The sequence below is a fragment of the Bufo bufo genome, chromosome 1 (genome assembly GCF_905171765.1).
Source record: "Bufo bufo chromosome 1, aBufBuf1.1, whole genome shotgun sequence".
Lineage (NCBI taxonomy): Eukaryota > Metazoa > Chordata > Amphibia > Anura > Bufonidae > Bufo > Bufo bufo.
The window spans coordinates 66,583,463-66,600,685 of record NC_053389.1 but is presented as its reverse complement, the minus strand read 5'-3'; the positions used below and the strand labels follow the sequence as shown (position 1 = coordinate 66,600,685).

Here is a 17,223-nt window from a genome sequence, read left to right as displayed (position 1 = left end):
TGATGATTTTTTTTTTTTTTTTTTTTTTTCATACAAAGTCTCATATTCCACTAACTTGTGACAAAAAATAAAAACTTCCATGAACTCACTATGCCCATCAGCGAATACCTTGGGGTCTCTTCTTTCCAAAATGGGGTCACTTGTGGGGTAGTTATACTGCCCTGGCATTCTAGGGGCCCAAATGTGTGGTAAGGAGTTTGAAATCAAATTCTGTAAAAAATGACGAGTGAAATCCGAAAGGTGCTCTTTGGAATATGGGCCCCTTTGCCCACCTAGGCTGCAAAAAAGTGTCACACATCTGGTATCTCCGTATTCAGGAGAAGTTGGGGAATGTGTTTTGGGGTGTCATTTTACATATACCCATGCTGGGTGAGAGAAATATCTTGGCAAAAGACAACTTTTCCCATTTTTTTATACAAAGTTGGCATTTGACCAAGATATTTATCTCACCCAGCATGGGTATATGTAAAATGACACCCCAAAACACATTCCCCAACTTCTACTGAATACGGAGATACCAGATGTGTGACACTTTTTTGCAGCCTAGGTGGGCAAAGGGGCCCACATTCCAAAGAGCACCTTTCGGATTTCACTGGTCAGTTTTTACAGAATTTGATTTCAAACTCCTTACCACACATTTGGGCCCCTAGAATGCCAGGGCAGTATAACTACCCCACAAGTGACCCCATTTTGGAAAGAAGAGACCCCAAGGTATTTCGTGATGGGCATAGTGAGTTCATGGAAGTTTTTATTTTTTGTCACAAGTTAGTGGAATATGAGACTTTGTAAGAAAAAAAAAATAAAAATAAAAAATCATCATTTTCCGCTAACTTGTGACAAAAAATAAAAAGTTCTATGAACTCACTATGCCCATCAGCGAATACCTTAGGGTGTGTACTTTCCGAAATGGGGTCATTTGTGGGGTGTTTGTACTGTCTGGGCATTGTAGAACCTCAGGAAACATGACAGGTGCTCAGAAAGTCAGAGCTGCTTCAAAAAGCGGAAATTCACATTTTTGTACCATAGTTTGTAAACGCTATAACTTTTACCCAAACCATTTTTTTTTTACCCAAACATTTTTTTTTTATCAAAGACATGTAGAACAATAAATTTAGAGCAAAATTTATATATGGATGTCATTTTTTTTGCAAAATTTTACAACTGAAAGTGAAAAATGTCATTTTTTTGCAAAAAAAATCGTTAAATTTCGATTAATAACAAAAAAAGTAAAAATGTCAGCAGCAATGAAATACCACCAAATGAAAGCTCTATTAGTGAGAAGAAAAGGAGGTAAAATTCATTTGGGTGGTAAGTTGCATGACCGAGCAATAAATGGTGAAAGTAGTGTAGGTCAGAAGTGTAAAAAGTGGCCTGGTCTTTCAGGGTGTTTAAGCACTGGGGGCTGAGGTGGTTAATAAATGTGCATTTTGGTTACCCCTTTAGGTGTTCCACAGGAATTAAAGCAAAATGGAGGGGAAATTTATAAATATTATATTTGTTTCACAGTTTTTCCATTTTAATCATTTTTTCCTGTAACAAAGCAAGGGTTAATAGCAAAACAAATGATAATATTTATTACCCTGATCATGCAGTTTACAGAAACATCCCACATGTGGTCGTAAACTGCTGTATGGCACAGCACAGGGATCAGAAAGGAAGGCGATCCATATGGTTTTTGGAGAGCAGATTTTGCTGCAATGATTTTTGGGCACCATGTCACATTTGAAGAGCCCCTGATGTATAGTGAATGCTTTGACCCCACAGGTGTTTAAAATAATTTAGACACTTGGCTGTGAAAATACAAAAGAATTTTTTTTTTTTCCAATAAAATGTTGCATTATCCCCAGATTTTTTATTTTCAGGAGACTTAGGCTGCTTTCACACTAGCGGCACGGACCTTCGGCAGGCTGTTCCGTCGGGTGAACAGCCTGATGGATCCGTCCTGCCGCTAGTGACAGTGTGCCTCCAGACTGCCATTCGGTCCCCACCCGACGGAACAGCCTGCCGGAGGTCCGTGCCGCTAGTGTGAAAGTAGCCTTATACAGCACTGACCAACCAACTGTAGAGGCTCTGTGATTAAGTAGAGGCTCATGTAAAGGATGTGGGGATGCAAGTTGCTGTAAGGGCACATGGTAGAGCTCAGAAGGGAAGAAGCGCAATTTGGCCTTTGGGGCATGGATTTTGCTAGTATGGTTTTTTAAAACTACATCAGATTTGCAGAAACCCTGAGGTACCCGAATAAGTGATGTTATTTTGGAAACTACACCTCTCAAGTTATTTATGAAGGAGTGGAGTGAGCATTTTTGACACCACAGGTATTTTGCATCAATTAATGAGCAGCGGACCATGCAAAATGAAAATTGCACAGATACGTGCCAGACTTTATAAACTAGTAGATGGGTTCTACTTGGTACAGAGATGCTCTAAATGTAGAGGTAAACTGCTTTTTGGGTACATTGCAGAGTTCAGAAAGGGAAAGACCACATTTTGGCAGCACAGATTTTGATGAATTAGTTTACAGGCCCCATGTTGCTTTCAATCTATGAAGCACCATTTGTTCACAGTGCATTTTGTGACACAAAATGCATTTTGTATAGAAAGAATTCATTTTGTGCGGCAAATTGTATTCTGTGTACCAAAATGACATTTTGTCTGACAAAATAATATTCTGTGTAACAAAATGACATTCTGTGTCACAAACTACCATTCTGTGTGACAAAATTAATTCTGTGCCACAAAATGAATTCCATGTAACTAAGGGGCGCCATTTGTTCACAGTACACTTTGACACAAACTGCATTTTGTAGAATTATGTGTCACAAAATGAATGTTGTGCAACAAAATACAATTCTGTTAATTTTGGCAAACAGAATGTCATTTTGTGAAATAGAATTCTACAAAATGAACTTTGGGGTCATTTATCAAACTGGTGTAAACTAGAACTGGCTTAGTTGCCCATAGCAACCAATCAGATTCCACCTTTCATTTTTCAAAGGAGCTGTCAAAAATGGAAGATGGAATCTGATTGGTTATTATAGGCAACTAAGCCAGTTCTACTTTACACCAGTTTGATAAATGACCCCATTTGTCTATACAAAATGCACTGTGAACAAACAAATGGCACCCCATATAGATCAACCTCTGGGGCAGTAGTACAGTTATTTTCTGAGAACCATTCGTTATATATTTTTCTCTCTACAGAGATGTGTGAGGACTTATTTTGTTTACATACAACTTTTTTATTTTGCTTTTTGGGAAGCAGGATAAAGAAAAAGCAGCAGTTCGGCCATTGCTTTTTAGGGAACACAGTGCACCATGTGGAAAAACAACACATTAACTTTATCGTGCTGGTCACTAAGTTTACAGAGATACCAGTTTTATATAGTTTTTTTTGTTGGTTTCTTAGTTTTGCTATTTTTACACATTGATTTACACTTTTACTCTCTCTCTCTATATCTATATTTTGTGTCGCCATTATCTTCGAGCCTCTTTTTTTTTTATTATTATTCTGGTGATGGTCTTGTGCAAGATCTTGTTTTTTTACGGGATGAGTTGACATTTTCAGTGGTACCCTTTTGGAGAGTATATGACTTTGTCACGTGCCGGAGGCCCAAGGAAGACCTCCGGGACGTCATGCGAACAGGACACAGGCAAAAACACACCAAGGACCCACAGTGAACTTTATTACAAGTGTAATAAAAGCACATGACAGTAAGCAGGTAGGCAATAATGGTAGCACTACCACAGAACCAAGTGCACAGGCAGACCAGAGGCAAAACCCAGAGAGCTGAGAGACAGTGAGCCACGTTCTTCACAGAGCCCCTGGTGGTGGGGATGAACTGGGCCGAGGGCTCACTGGTCGCACCTCCAGGAAGGTCCCGGTACACTTGGCCCCTACCTGCAAGGAACCAACTGGTGCAAGCACCAGCGGAACAGACGACAGAACTGGAACCCAAGCAAACACAGGACATGGAACAGACGACAGAACTGGAACCCAAGCAAACACAGGACATGGAACAGACAAGACAAACGGGAACCAGCTCAGAAGCAGATGCCTGGACCCCAAGTGGGATGGAAGCTTGGCGGTCTCAGGCAGAGATTCTACACACAGACTAGAAAATCCCCCTCCGGGGAAGCCAGGGATCCTCTCATGAAGGCAGGACAAACACGGGATAGGAACAGAAGTAGAAAGAAACTACAGGCAGACAAGAACAGACAAGTATCAGAAGCAGTAGGCACTGCCAGACAGGACATGGGACAGAATCCATCAGATGCAGTAGAGCACTGCTAGGCTACACATCATACAGGACAGGCACAAAACATCATAGAACAGGTAACCACAATACAGTCCTGATCAAAAGTTTAAGACCACTTGAAAAATTTCAAAAAATCATATTTAGCATGGCTGGATCTTAACAAGGTTCCAAGTAGAGCTTCAACATGCAACAAGAAGAAATGGGAGTGAGACAAAACATTTTTTGAGCATTTAATTTAATGAAAACAACGAATAAACTGAAACAGGCTGTTTTCAGCTGACCTAAATTTTAGGACCACATGCGTTTAAAAGGCCAAATCTGTGCAAAGATGTGGATTCATTGTCATTTTCTGTCAGGTAGTCACACGTTGTGATGGCAAAGGCAAAAAAACTCTCCCTTTTTGAACGTGGTCGGGTTGTTGAACTGCATAAGCAGGGTCTCTCACAGCGCGCCATCGCTGCTGAGGTGGGACGCAGTAAGACAGTCATTTGGAATTTCTTAAATCATCCTGAGGGTTATGGAACAAAAAAGTCAAGTGGAAGACCCCAAAAAATTTCAATCAGCACTGAGCCGGAGGATCCAATTGGCTGTCCGTCAAGACACTGGACGATCCTCGACCCAAATTAAGGCCCTTACTGGTGCTGACTGCAGCCCCATAACCATCAGACGGCATCTGAGACTGAAGGGCTTCAAAAACAAAAAAAGTCTTCAAAGACCTAGTCTCCCTGAACGCCACAGAACTGCTCGTTTGGACTTTGCAAGAGAGCACCAAACATGGGACATTCAAAGGTGGAAGAAAGTTTTATTCTCTGAGGAGAAAAAATGTAACCTTGATGGTCCTGATGGTTTCCAATGTTACTGGCATGACAAGCAGATCCCACCTGAGATGTTTTCTACGTGCCACAGTGGAGGGGGCGCCATAATGGTCTGGGGTGCTTTTTCCTTCAGTAGAACAATGGAGCTTCAGGAAGTGCAGGGGCGTCAAACGGCTGCTGGCTATGTCCAGATGCTGCAGAGAGCATTCCTCATGACTGAGGGCCCTCGTCTGTGTGGTAACAACTGGGTTTTTCAACAGGACAACGCTACAGTACACAATGCCTGCAGGACAAGGGACTTCTTCCAGGAGAATAACATCACTCTTTTGGCCCATCCTGCGTGTTCCCCTGATCTAAATCCAATTGAGAACCTTTGGGGATGGATGGCAAGGGAAGTTTACAAAAATGGACAACAGTTCCAGACAGTAGATGGCCTTCGTGCGGCCATCTTCACCACTTGGAGAAATGTTCCCACTCACCTCATGGAAACGCTTGCATCAAGCATGCCGAAACAAATTTTTGAAGTGATCAACAATAACGACGGAGCTACTCATTACTGAGTTGATGTTTGGAAGTTGGATTTCTGTTTTGGGGGGGTTTAGTTTTTTTTTGGAGGTGTGGTCCTAAACTTTTGATCAGCTGAAAAACAGCCTGTTTCAGTTTATTCGTTGTTTTCATTAAATTGAATGCTCAAAAAATGTTTTGTCTCACTCCCATTTCTTCTTGTTGCATGTTGAAGCTCTACTTGGAACCTTGTTAAGATCCAGCCATGCTAAATATGATTTTTTGCCATTTTTCAAGTGGTCTTAAACTTTTGATCAGGACTGTATCAGACAAAGCAGCAACAATTCATTACCAGGTGACAAACGAGGGCAGATAGGAAAAAAAAAAACCTGGGTCAGCAGCAGGGGGCTACACCCAGTAAGGCACTGGACAGAAGACACACTGACCTCCTGGGTGAGCAGAGAGGTGCTACACCCAGCAAGACACAAGAAAGACTGACCACAAGCCCAACAGCTCACAGGTAGAAATAGCTTCTTAACGAGGACACCTGATAAGCCACACCCAGGCACAGATCAGGGAAAGTTAACCCCACCTGAACAGGAGTACCAGAACCACAAAACACACAGGCTGCAGTACAGGACGTTGCCCCTGGCAACCAGCATACACGGAGTCCACCGCAGCCAGTACGCCAGAGCACAAACAACCCGTGTCACAGTGACAAACAGAGAAGCATCCAAATTCAGACCCAGTTTACACACAAGGCCGCAGCCAGCATGCACGGGGAACCCCACAGACAGTATACAAGGTGCAAGCAGCCAGCCCGCACGGCACCAGAGACATCAGCCACAGAGATGCAGACAAGGAGAGAGCAACAGCAGTGCCACAAAACACTGCAGTCAGCACGCAGCCCCAAGCAACCAGCATACACAGGAGACAGCCTGCAGCCAGTATGCGGAGGGGCATGCAGCCAGCCTACACGGCCAAAACTGTCACAGTGAACCGCACTGTGATACTTTTAATCACTTGGTATTATGTTTTTTTTGGGAGACAGCTCCATTCAGTCAATTGGCTGCACTGCTACACAGCAATCTTTGGTGTCACAGACAAGGTTGCCATCCCCAGCCTAAAGCCTCATTCACACGTCAGTGATTTGTGAGCCAAAACCAGGTGCGGCTCTAAACACAGAGCAGGTGCAGATCCTTCCCTTATAACATGTCTTTGTGTAGGCTCCACTCTTGGTTTTGGCTCACAATCACCGATTAGTCTGTAAGAACCACTTATTGGGAAATATGTCTTTATTCTGCCTTTATGCATACAAACATTTTGCAACAATGGAATATTTTTTCGGAAATTTTTTTCCCCACTAGGTCTGCAGTGACGCAGGGGATCGCTGCAAAAGAGTTAACCTTATTCTAATGTTGTGATCCATTGTTAAAGTACTCAATTCTTTATACACCGTTTATCCCTAATGGTTGTCTATAGGCAATCAATAGTTAACACTAACAGTCCTGGTTAGGTTGCTGGGAGATAGGCTGCTCCTGAGATTCTAACCCCCCCCCCCCCAACTTGCAGAGTACAGAGTGCCTAGCCAGCAGAGCAAGAGGCAACACGTGTATCTGTGAGCTGCTGAAAAGTAGGCCCAAGGAGAAACCTAGTCCTGGGAACCTTAATCCCTTGGATTGGAAGAGCTACCCAAGGGAAGCAACTAAACTCAAAAAATACTACTGAGAGAAAGAAAGCTTGAGGTTGATACAGGAGGTTTGGAACCATCAAGGGTGTGTATCGAAGACAATAAGGTAACACACGTTTATTGAAAAGGTCTTTACTGCTTGTGGAAATGGTATATAGCTTGGAGCACACCACACTTTGGAAACGGACTGGACATCCGAATTTGAGATCTGCACCCCGCAGCCTGAGCATTGCAGAAAGTATTGATGAGAATGGAATTGCTCGCCTGTGGTTATTTGGGAAGATTGCTAGCACTCGCAGAGAGAGATTTGGGAAGGATTACTAGCATCTATTTATTTATCTATCTATTTATTAAAAAGAGACTGTTTGTTTCAACCAAACGGGCCTGGTCATTGACTCCATCATTAATCCGCCGTGCCCTATCATCTAGGCCTCCTGCCTTGTACCCCATCACCACATACCTGGACTGCAATCTAGCTGGGACACCACCAAAAAAGCGATTGAGCTGACGGTTATTATACCGTATCCACATCATCCACTCTACCCCTGATGAATCTGACAGCATCATCTGTCAGAGGAAACGCGTCGGGAACGACTTCTGAAAGAAACACCAGAACAGGCCAGCACTAGGAGACAACAACAGGGCCAGAATAACAGGGATAGCCACCGAGAAGTGGGGTCGCTCCTTAGGGGGTGATTCTCCCGCACATAGGCGGGAGACCTCTCCGCTTTTAGGCAGGAGAATAATAGCTCATCAGGGACATTCTCCTACCTACCTGACCTACTGCCTCAAGCGACTCAGCAACCTAACATCACTTGGAACCACATTTGTTTCAGCAGATCAAGGGGACCACTACAGATCCAATTGATCACCCAAGCTGCCTGAATACCATGATCACATATCTTCCATGCAACAAACCGTGAGTGGTGATCATAATAAGTGGTCAAACCATAGTGTTATTATCTATGCTACAGGACTACGTATGCGTAATTTGATGTGGTATATACATATACGTAGTGCCTAGTAATTTTTGCCTTTACTTGCCTGGGCGAGTTTTGTGTTTCTTTCTACATGCAGTCATCACTACTATTATTGTGGGACATATTTTTTATATATATTATCTGATAAAAGTTAAGTTTTAAGTAGGATAACAGATCAGTGATACACCACATACCTCTAGCATCAAGAGCACCACAGCCACCATCAGGCAGAAGTTCCAATACCAGGGTGTTCCCATATGGGAAGACAGGTTGCACTTCTCCATTCACTGCATGGCCCATGGCGAACCCCTACTGCTCCAATTAGTGCCACAACTACCACTCCCTTCCTCCCAGCTCTTCTCCTGTGGGTCATTGCAGGTCCATGTTGGCCATCACCTGCAATGTTTCCATACTTTGCTGCTACTGTAAATGCAGCAGATTCCACAATGGAAAATATGCGGTGTGTTTGCTTTGTGTGAACATACCCGAACACATTATTCTACTGACAAACATCAAACTAAGGCCTCATGCACACAACCGTTCCGTTTTTTGTGGTCCGCAAATTGCGGATCTGCAAAACACGGAAACCGCCCATTTGCCTTCCCGCAATTTGCGGAACGGAACAGGCGGCCCATTTTAGAAATGCCTATTCTTGTCCCAAAACGGACAAGAATAGGACATGTTATATTTTTTTTGTGTGGCTACGTAACGGAGCAACGGAGGCGGACAGCACACGGAGTGCTGTCCACATCTTTTGCGGCCCCATTGAAGTGAATGGGTCCGCATCCAAGCCACAAGAACTGCGGCTCGGATGCGGACCAAAACAACGGTCGTGTGCATGAGGCCAAAGGAGGATTATTAGACAGGGTAAAATAGATCCCCCCTACATACAATACAGACAGATTTGCTATACCCAGATCTACGTCTTTTTTTCGGCGGTCAACGTACAGCACAAATTATTTGTTTCCGGTTATGAGCAACAAGCAATATTTTCCCGGAGCAGAGGTGACCATGAAAGTGAGCCTATTCCTGACCGATTTACTTCCTTGTTTCGAACAATGAAGGAAGAAGCTTGACGGCCATTGTTGGTGCTTCCAGTAAGGAGTCAGGTCTGGTCACTGCAGCCTCTCACATGTTCAGATGAGTCAGGGCGGAAGGAGCTGTGAAGTCATGGTGTGTAGGGCAGGGCTAAACCCCGGATTCCAGTTTGACAACTTTCAATACTCCTGTGTTTTTTTTTCTCATAAAATAGACATGCAGATAAGGAAGAGAAACAAGGAAACTGACATGCCGAGGTAGAAAAACATGAGACGGGGCTTAGAAGCAAACACATAAGACATAGTCCTGTACAGTCCCATACGTTTTGGATTGAGCAGTGGAGAGGTTGACATCCTAGGATCACCATGGTAAGTGTACTTGGTGGCTTCCCTAACCTGATTGTGGATGATGCCCATGTAGTTCCTTTCAAGCAGAAACAGATTTGGCTTTCATGTGTTCTGGATTTTAGGGTTGATTCGCACGTGCGTATGAAAATGCATAATGCCAATAGTTTTGTTTTATAATTCACTCTGATTTTTGCTTCCATATTGTATCTGTTTTTGTTCCATATTGTTTTAAGAGATTATATTATATTATTTTTTTTGCTTTTGTAATGTTGCTGAAATACAGATGATACAGAAAGGACAAATAGGCACATGAGAACCATGCAAACGCAGAACAGGATAAGTGCCTGATCGTCAGGGGTCCGACAGCTGGGGGCCCTGCCAACCACAAAAACAAGGGGGCGTGCTCTTTAGTTTGAATGGGGCAGCGCTCATACATGGGTGCTGCAGCTCCATACAACTCTATGGGGCTACCGGAGATAGCCAAGCTTTAGTACTAGCAGTCCCATAGAGTTGAATGGAGCGGTGGACATGCATGTCTGCCGCTCCATTCAAACGGGGAGCACGGGGCACCCCCATTACAGTTATTTAGGGGTTCCCCAGCAATCAGACATTTATCCCCTATCCTGTAAATAAAGAGATTAGTTGTCTTCATGGGACTACCCCTCAGTCAAACCACTAAAGTCCATGGGCTAAAAACGGTACCTATATAGATCTGTCGGATTATGGTGCGTACTGAAAAAAGTTATGTGCATAAGAAACCGACATGTATAAAAAAACATGAAATGTGAACAAAACCATTCAAATGTACTGGCAAGGTTTTGTTCAATTTAAAAATTAAAATTAAAAACAGAAGTGTGAATGAGCTCTTAGGCTTGGACTGTGATTTTCATTCATGCGCTGTCTGCATTTTTTGCAGATAGCACACTGATCCATTCTTTTTTGTGGACCATGCATGCATCAGATTTTTTTTTTGATTTTTTTTTAGCCGACCCCTTGTTTCCGTTCTACAAATTACAGATCATGTTCTATTCTTGTCCGTATTGCAGATGAGAATGGTCATATCTGTTGATGGGAATGAGAAAAAATGAGAAATTCACACGGAAGGATCTGTATTTTTTGCGGATCAATGTTTTGCAGGCTGGAATACGGACACAGCTGTGTGCATCAGGCCCAATGAGCAGGACGTTGTAAACTAAGCTATACCACATCACACCAGTGTAACATAGAGGAGTTCGGCCACGTAGCACGGCTATGCGGAAATTGAGATAGAGTCGTGATACGACTGACTACTCGGCCATGTGTGCCGCAGCACAAATTGTTTTTTCACTCTTCATTGTTATTGGCAGCAGGGTAACCCGCAAAACTGCTGCACAGCCGCACCCTTTGGCTGTACTCTTAAAGGGGTATTCCGATTATATAAAGTTATTCCCTATTTACAGAATAGGGTATAACTATCAGACTGGTGGTAGTTCTACCTTTGGGACCCCCACTAATCATGAACAGGGGCCCTGTACCTAGTAGATTCCTCCCGAAATGAACTGAGCAGCCATTCGGGCGTGTGCATGGTTGCTGTATTCATTTCTATGGTAGTTCCGGAGATCGGACAAGAGCATAGGTATCCTGTTTTAGAGTTGTGTTTTTTCTAATCACTACCTTTCTAAATTAAGTAAAAATATGGTGTGCCCATGGACTAAAAGGGGTTGTTCAGGATTTTCTATTTTTTTTTTTTATCCCTTCCCACCCCCCAGTGGGACCTGCACTATACTTACCTGCTCCTCATCACTTCATTCAGGGTCCGACACTCCCGTTCTGTCTTCACTGGACTTCCAGTCCCCCACATGTAAGCATCCTGCACGGATGGGGCCTCTGCAGTCACTGCTGGGTCACATGTCATTTTTGGACATGTCACCTCTGAGGCCAATTATTGGCTGCAGCAGAGCAGGTCATCCTGTCCATGCAGGAAGTTTATATGAGGGGACCAGATGTGCATTGAAGACTGCAAATAGTTTTTATATGCCATTTTTCTGTGTTTTTTTTAATGCCATTTTGATGCCACCCTTGCCACTTTCAAAAAAGGGGCCATGGTGTTGTGTTGTCGGGGCTATTGGTTCCGGTACACTTGTCTTCATTTACAACATCATTTTCTGGCGTAAATTGCGACCGAATTCTACGTCAACCACTAGGCCTGTGCCTTGTCATAAATTAAGAGCATCCTCCAGCGGCACAGGGGATATCAAGACAGGCGTACAAATTGTGAAAATGCCTGAATTTGATTGTAAAAATGGCATAAATCTATGGATGAACATGGTGAAAGCTACAAGCAGCAGTTTTCTAATGCAACGTCCTGTATATTACTGTGTATTTACATTATTGATGACTTGTGACACAGATGAGAGCGTTTTTTTCATCTGTCACCTGGCGAATCTGCATCGCTCCGAGCTGTTTTGCTGCTGATTTACAGAAAGTACTGCCCATGATATGATGTGCCGCCAGCAACCTGTCCTAGAATGTGAGCAGGACTGGTTGCCTCCCCTTGCAGAGCTGCCTAGAGGGCTGAGGACATAGGGCCTCACTACACTAGGGATAGGAAACCTCCGGTACTCCAGCTGTTTGGAAACCTCAACCCCCAGAATGCTTTATTCACTCCTATGGGAGTTAGAAGTACAGCTGAGCATGTTTGCATGCTGGAAGTTGTAGTTTCACAGCAGCTGGAGTGCTGAAGGTTGCTGATCCCTGCACCATACCGCCCTACAGTAGATGGTAATGATGTGATTTTGCCTATGATATGCCATCATGGCTGAGCAGCCTGACAGGAATGCACCAATGTGTAGTATATGCAAGAGTCAGAGCGTAGTGTGTAGTGCGGTCCCATGTCCCTCACCCACCTAGGCTGCCCTGCAAGCGGAGGCAAACAATCCTGCTTACATTCTAGGAGAGGATGCTGATGGCCATTTTAAATCAGGGTATTTCAGTTAGATTAAGTTATCCCCTATCTATAGGATAGAGGAATAACTATTAGATCGGTGGGGGTCTTACCACTGGGACCCCCACAGATCATGAGAACAGGGGCCCCGTACCCCCTGCAGCCCCCCTGAAATGAACTGAGGGGCTGGTCAGGCTTGTGTACAGCCGCTCCATTCATTTCTATGGGAATCCCAGAGATATTGGAGCGTTGTACTTGGCCATTTCCAGAACTCCCATAGAAAAGAATGGAGAAGCTGCACACATATGTGACCAGACGCTCCGTTCATTTCAGGGCGGCTGCAGGGGGTACGAAGTACCCATTCTCGTGATCCTGTGGATAGGGGATAACTTAATCTAATTGGAATACCCCTTTAAGGTGGTTATACACATTTGATGAATGACGGCAGGTTTTACAAGCCTGCTGACCATTTGATGTGTATAGAGAGGTCTTGACTTTCTTCAAGCGCCTATATTGCCAGAAACAAGCCTATTAAACCAGACATCGTGCCTGGTAGGGCTCATCCCGCTGATTAAAACAATACCTTTCTTTTGTCTGTATGCTAAACAGCTGCAGAGAAATCTGCGTTTTTATTCATATGCAAGTGAGCAAGTTGGAGCACCAAGAGGTGGAGCTGAAACCTTTGAGCACTGCTTTGTAACCCCTCCTGTGCTCTACACCCTCCCCTAGACATGTTGAGGGAAGAGCTGTGTCCTATACACTATGTACTATAGCTTCACCACACAGATCTGCTCAAAAAGCTAATATACGTATTACTTCTTTAGTTACGGGCACAATATATGATTATAAAGACAGCGGTAATATGTGTTAGCCTATACGCAAGAAGAAAGAAAGCGGCACTCACCAAGAATACTCTTTGCAGCTTTATTCACATAAAAAGATCAGCGTGATGCGAACAAAGCACAGCTAGAGGGCAACAGCCGCTTCGCGCTTGTTGCGCTTTTTCAAGCCATTTGGATGACCACTTATTACTTAAGTGGTACCTTGGAAATCAATTTATGAAGTTACTACGCGAAGTCTCGCGAGGCTTCGCTAAGTAATCACTTCGGCTCATCAGAGCCAATAAATTCTAATACTGTACAGTATTGAAATAAAGTTTTATGCGAATCAACTTCCGATGTTTCATCCGAAGTAAATTCACTCATCCCTAGTCCCCAGTATCGTGTCTTGCTTTTGGGGGGTTATAAAGGAGTTCAAAAAATATATATATAAAAAATTCTGTAGTACCCATAGCAACCAATCAGAGCGCAGATTTCATTTTGTTTTCTTCTCTTGACAAATGAAAGATGCACTGCGATTGGTTGCTATGGGCAATAAAGTTTTTCTTTGTTCACAGCACAATGGCGTGATCGGCTGCTGTGGTCACGAAACCAGAATGTTACCCAACCCAACATTGTAAACATAGACTGGTTTACGTGGAAGAAACTGGTCGCAACAGCATTTTTAAAATGCAGAGTAAATGTGAAACCTAATCGTCCTGTTGCTGCACCACGGTGAAGGGCTAGTCAGTATAAACCCACTTTAAGGGCAGTTCCACATATTGCAAAACTGCCTAACAGTAAAACTGTCCTTGTAACCCATAGCAACCAGTCAGAGCTCAGCTTTCATTTCTTAAACTGCTCTGGAAAAATGAAAGCCTTGATCTGATTGGTTGCCACGGTCAACAAAGACGGTCTCACTGTTTTAATAGATCACAGGGGCTCGAGCTGGAGGATAAATGGGGAGCAGGGACGGACATGATTGCAGAGCTTTATACTAAGTATTGGTTGACTTAGGGTAAATGCACATGATCAGGATTGCGGGCGGATTTGCCCGCGGAAAATTCGCACCGTAGGTCATGTATATTGTATTCTATGAGAATCTGAAATTTTCATGCACAAGATGCAGATTTTTTCCCGCGCAGATTTTGACCTACCATGCGGATTTTAAAATCCACAGTATGTCAATTTATTTTATTTTTCCTGACCAGATTTTCTCCATTCACTTCAATGGGGAGAGTAAAATCGGCATGCGGAAAATCGGCATCAAATGCGCATGTAAATCCACACTGATTGATGCGGATCGACCTCACAGATTTCCCTGCGGATTGTCTGCACATAAATCCTGAATGTGTGCATTTACCCTTAGGCTACTTTCACATCTGCGTTTTTGCTGGATCTGTCAATTGCACGCTGCAATTTAAAAATGAAAATTGACCCAAAGCCGCATCTAAAAAGGATAAAAAAGCACCACTACAAAAAAAATGTGCGCGCTGTGTTTCCCACACTTTCTTTTACCATCTGCATCTGGCTTTTTTTGCTAAAGCAAATTCTGCACAAAAGCCACACCGAGAACCGCGAAACCTCTGAAAAACTCCCTAAACACCTGACAAAATGGTGTTTTTTTAAAATAAAAAGCTAAAAAAAAAGCCCCCAAAAAAAAGGAAGCCTAATGATTGAGAGAAGTGAAAACGCTCCACGTCTTAGTACCTTACAATAATAACGCATCCTGATACATAAACCCGTCAAGATACACTTTACGTACAGCTGCACAAATGCCAACCTGCCATAGGGGGGCTATTGCAAGAACATTGGTATTATGTAGGGGTTGGAAGCAAGCGGAGTAAGAATATCCAAATAACAGATTCCTACAGAGCTGTGACAAAGGCAAAATTGGCACAAGGTGGCCGCGAAAGCAGAGAGGCCCTCACAGCCACCTTGATTGGATACTGCAGAAAATCTCTTGCGGGGTCACGTGTGACATCACGGCAGTACGCTGGCCGGGCATGGTGATGTCATCAGTGATGATGTCACCACACCCGGCCAGCATGATGACGTCATCACATCTTCTCATGAGATTTCGCACGGTGTCTTCAATCAAGATGGCCGCGACGGCCTCTCTGCAAGCAAATGGATAAGGCGAGTGTGTTTTTTTTGTTTTGTTTTTTTCCACCTGATTAACTCCTGAAAGGCTCAACTGTAGCATCAGATGGCGTGATTACAGTTTGAATACTGTATGGAGCGAGCGTACAGCATTAGAATGTATTGGCTGAGATGAGCCGAAGTTATTACTTCGCGAAGTCTCACGAGACTTCGGGTAATAACTTCAAAAATTCTACTGTTAAAAACCTTATCCCGAACTCTGTTTAGTAATAACTTCAGCTTATCGGAGCCAATACATTCTCATACTGTACGGAGCGCTCGCTCCGTACAGTATTCTAACAAAGTTTTATGCGAATCGATTTCAGACGTTTCATCCGAAGTAGATTCGCTCATCCCTAGCGGTGATCAATGATGAACGCGGCGCGATCGCCGTTCCCCGTCATTGCGCCTGCTACATACAAAGGAATGTGCTTTGTGACAAAGTAATTCGAATCGAATTTAATTGTGAAATTCGACAAAGAAGCCGAATCAATGAACTTCGCTCATCACTATTAAAAATAAAAACTTTTTGCGACTTTTACAATATTTTGTTTGGGACATTGCAGGGTCTCACTCCTTGATATCCGTGGGCACTTTAAACATTGGTATATCCTAATGTGATGTATTGCTGTATGTAACCTGTATATTCCTGATAACAGGCTGTTAGGGGTGAATGGATGGAATGACACCCTAGGTGGTGCTGGCATCACTTAGATATAACCTAGAGGGAGTGGTTGTTCAGGGTTGTCTGTCAGAGCACAGAGGAGTAAGTTCATGGAGGAGCAGTACAGGCCTAGCCCACCAGGTAGCTGCTATTCTAGCCCCTTGGCCCTGATCAAGCTAAGGGAGTATAGAGAACAGTAGACAAGCAGCACAGACCAGTGAGTCCACGTCTGGATATAGAGAAAGTCTAGTGAAGGTTAGAGCTAAATTAGCCAATGGACTTCACAAGCACCAGTGACCAGGAGGAACCTAAAAGTACCTGGACACAACCAGACGACTATACGCGTGAGTTGTCCTTTACCACATGCCTCTATGGACATGGTGGACGGTAATTCTTCAGTCAGTCCTTTCCAAACAATGGAGCAGAAGACTGATGCCTACCATTAGGGAGACCGCCCTGTGGATGGCTACTGACCAGTAAGTTATTAAATTCAGTACCTGAGTGCTAGAGTGTGGACAAAGTATAGATAGATATAGAGAGAAGGAAACTCCTCAAATTACAACTACCAAACATGTTATACGGATTACAGTGGATATTGTTGGGATTATCATCTTTGCCATATAAACTGTACTGATTACCTGGAGACAATTGATTAAGTAAAAGTTCCATTGTTTTCAACTATTGACTCCTCATCCTTTCTACAACCTTCCTTTGCACCTAACGGTGCTGGCGTCACGAACACCAGGGACCCTGCCGCCAAGGCACCTTAAACCCCCACCACCAAGGGCACCTCAACCACCATCTGGCGGGAATCCCTGGACAAACAGAGTGTTCCCCGAAGGAACAGGTGCTGTCCTTCCCTTCACTGCACGCCGGCCCAGGGAGCACTGCTAACCGTGAGTAAATCTACTACTACCCCCATCGGCTCACGTATTGCCCCTGCGGACCCGGTCGCTGTAACATCAGCCCCAACAAATTTGCTAGTCTGTTTACATCTGTTCACAGGTGTAAATGTTGGTGAAAAACCAGGTGCACAGACTTCCGGC

The 17,223-nt window shown here is 43.8% G+C and overlaps 1 protein-coding gene and 1 long non-coding RNA gene across 2 annotated transcripts in view; one reads left to right on the top strand and one right to left on the bottom strand.

The window, feature by feature from the left end:
• Positions 1-581: 581 nt before the first annotated feature.
• Positions 582-14,616, bottom strand: LOC120996064. The gene is made up of 3 exons (XR_005777718.1): positions 14,385-14,616; positions 13,255-13,259; positions 582-592 (listed from the first exon to the last, which is right to left on the bottom strand). It is a non-coding gene; the product is annotated as an uncharacterized LOC120996064 (long non-coding RNA).
• LOC120996057 (transmembrane protease serine 4-like) overlaps positions 9,501-17,223 on the top strand; it is a 37,596-nt gene continuing 29,873 nt past the window's right edge. Inside the window, exon 1 of the mRNA XM_040425735.1 lies at positions 9,501-9,651. Within this exon, the coding sequence (XP_040281669.1) occupies positions 9,649-9,651 (3 nt within the window). The 5' untranslated portion in view covers positions 9,501-9,648. The remainder of the gene's footprint in view (positions 9,652-17,223) is intronic.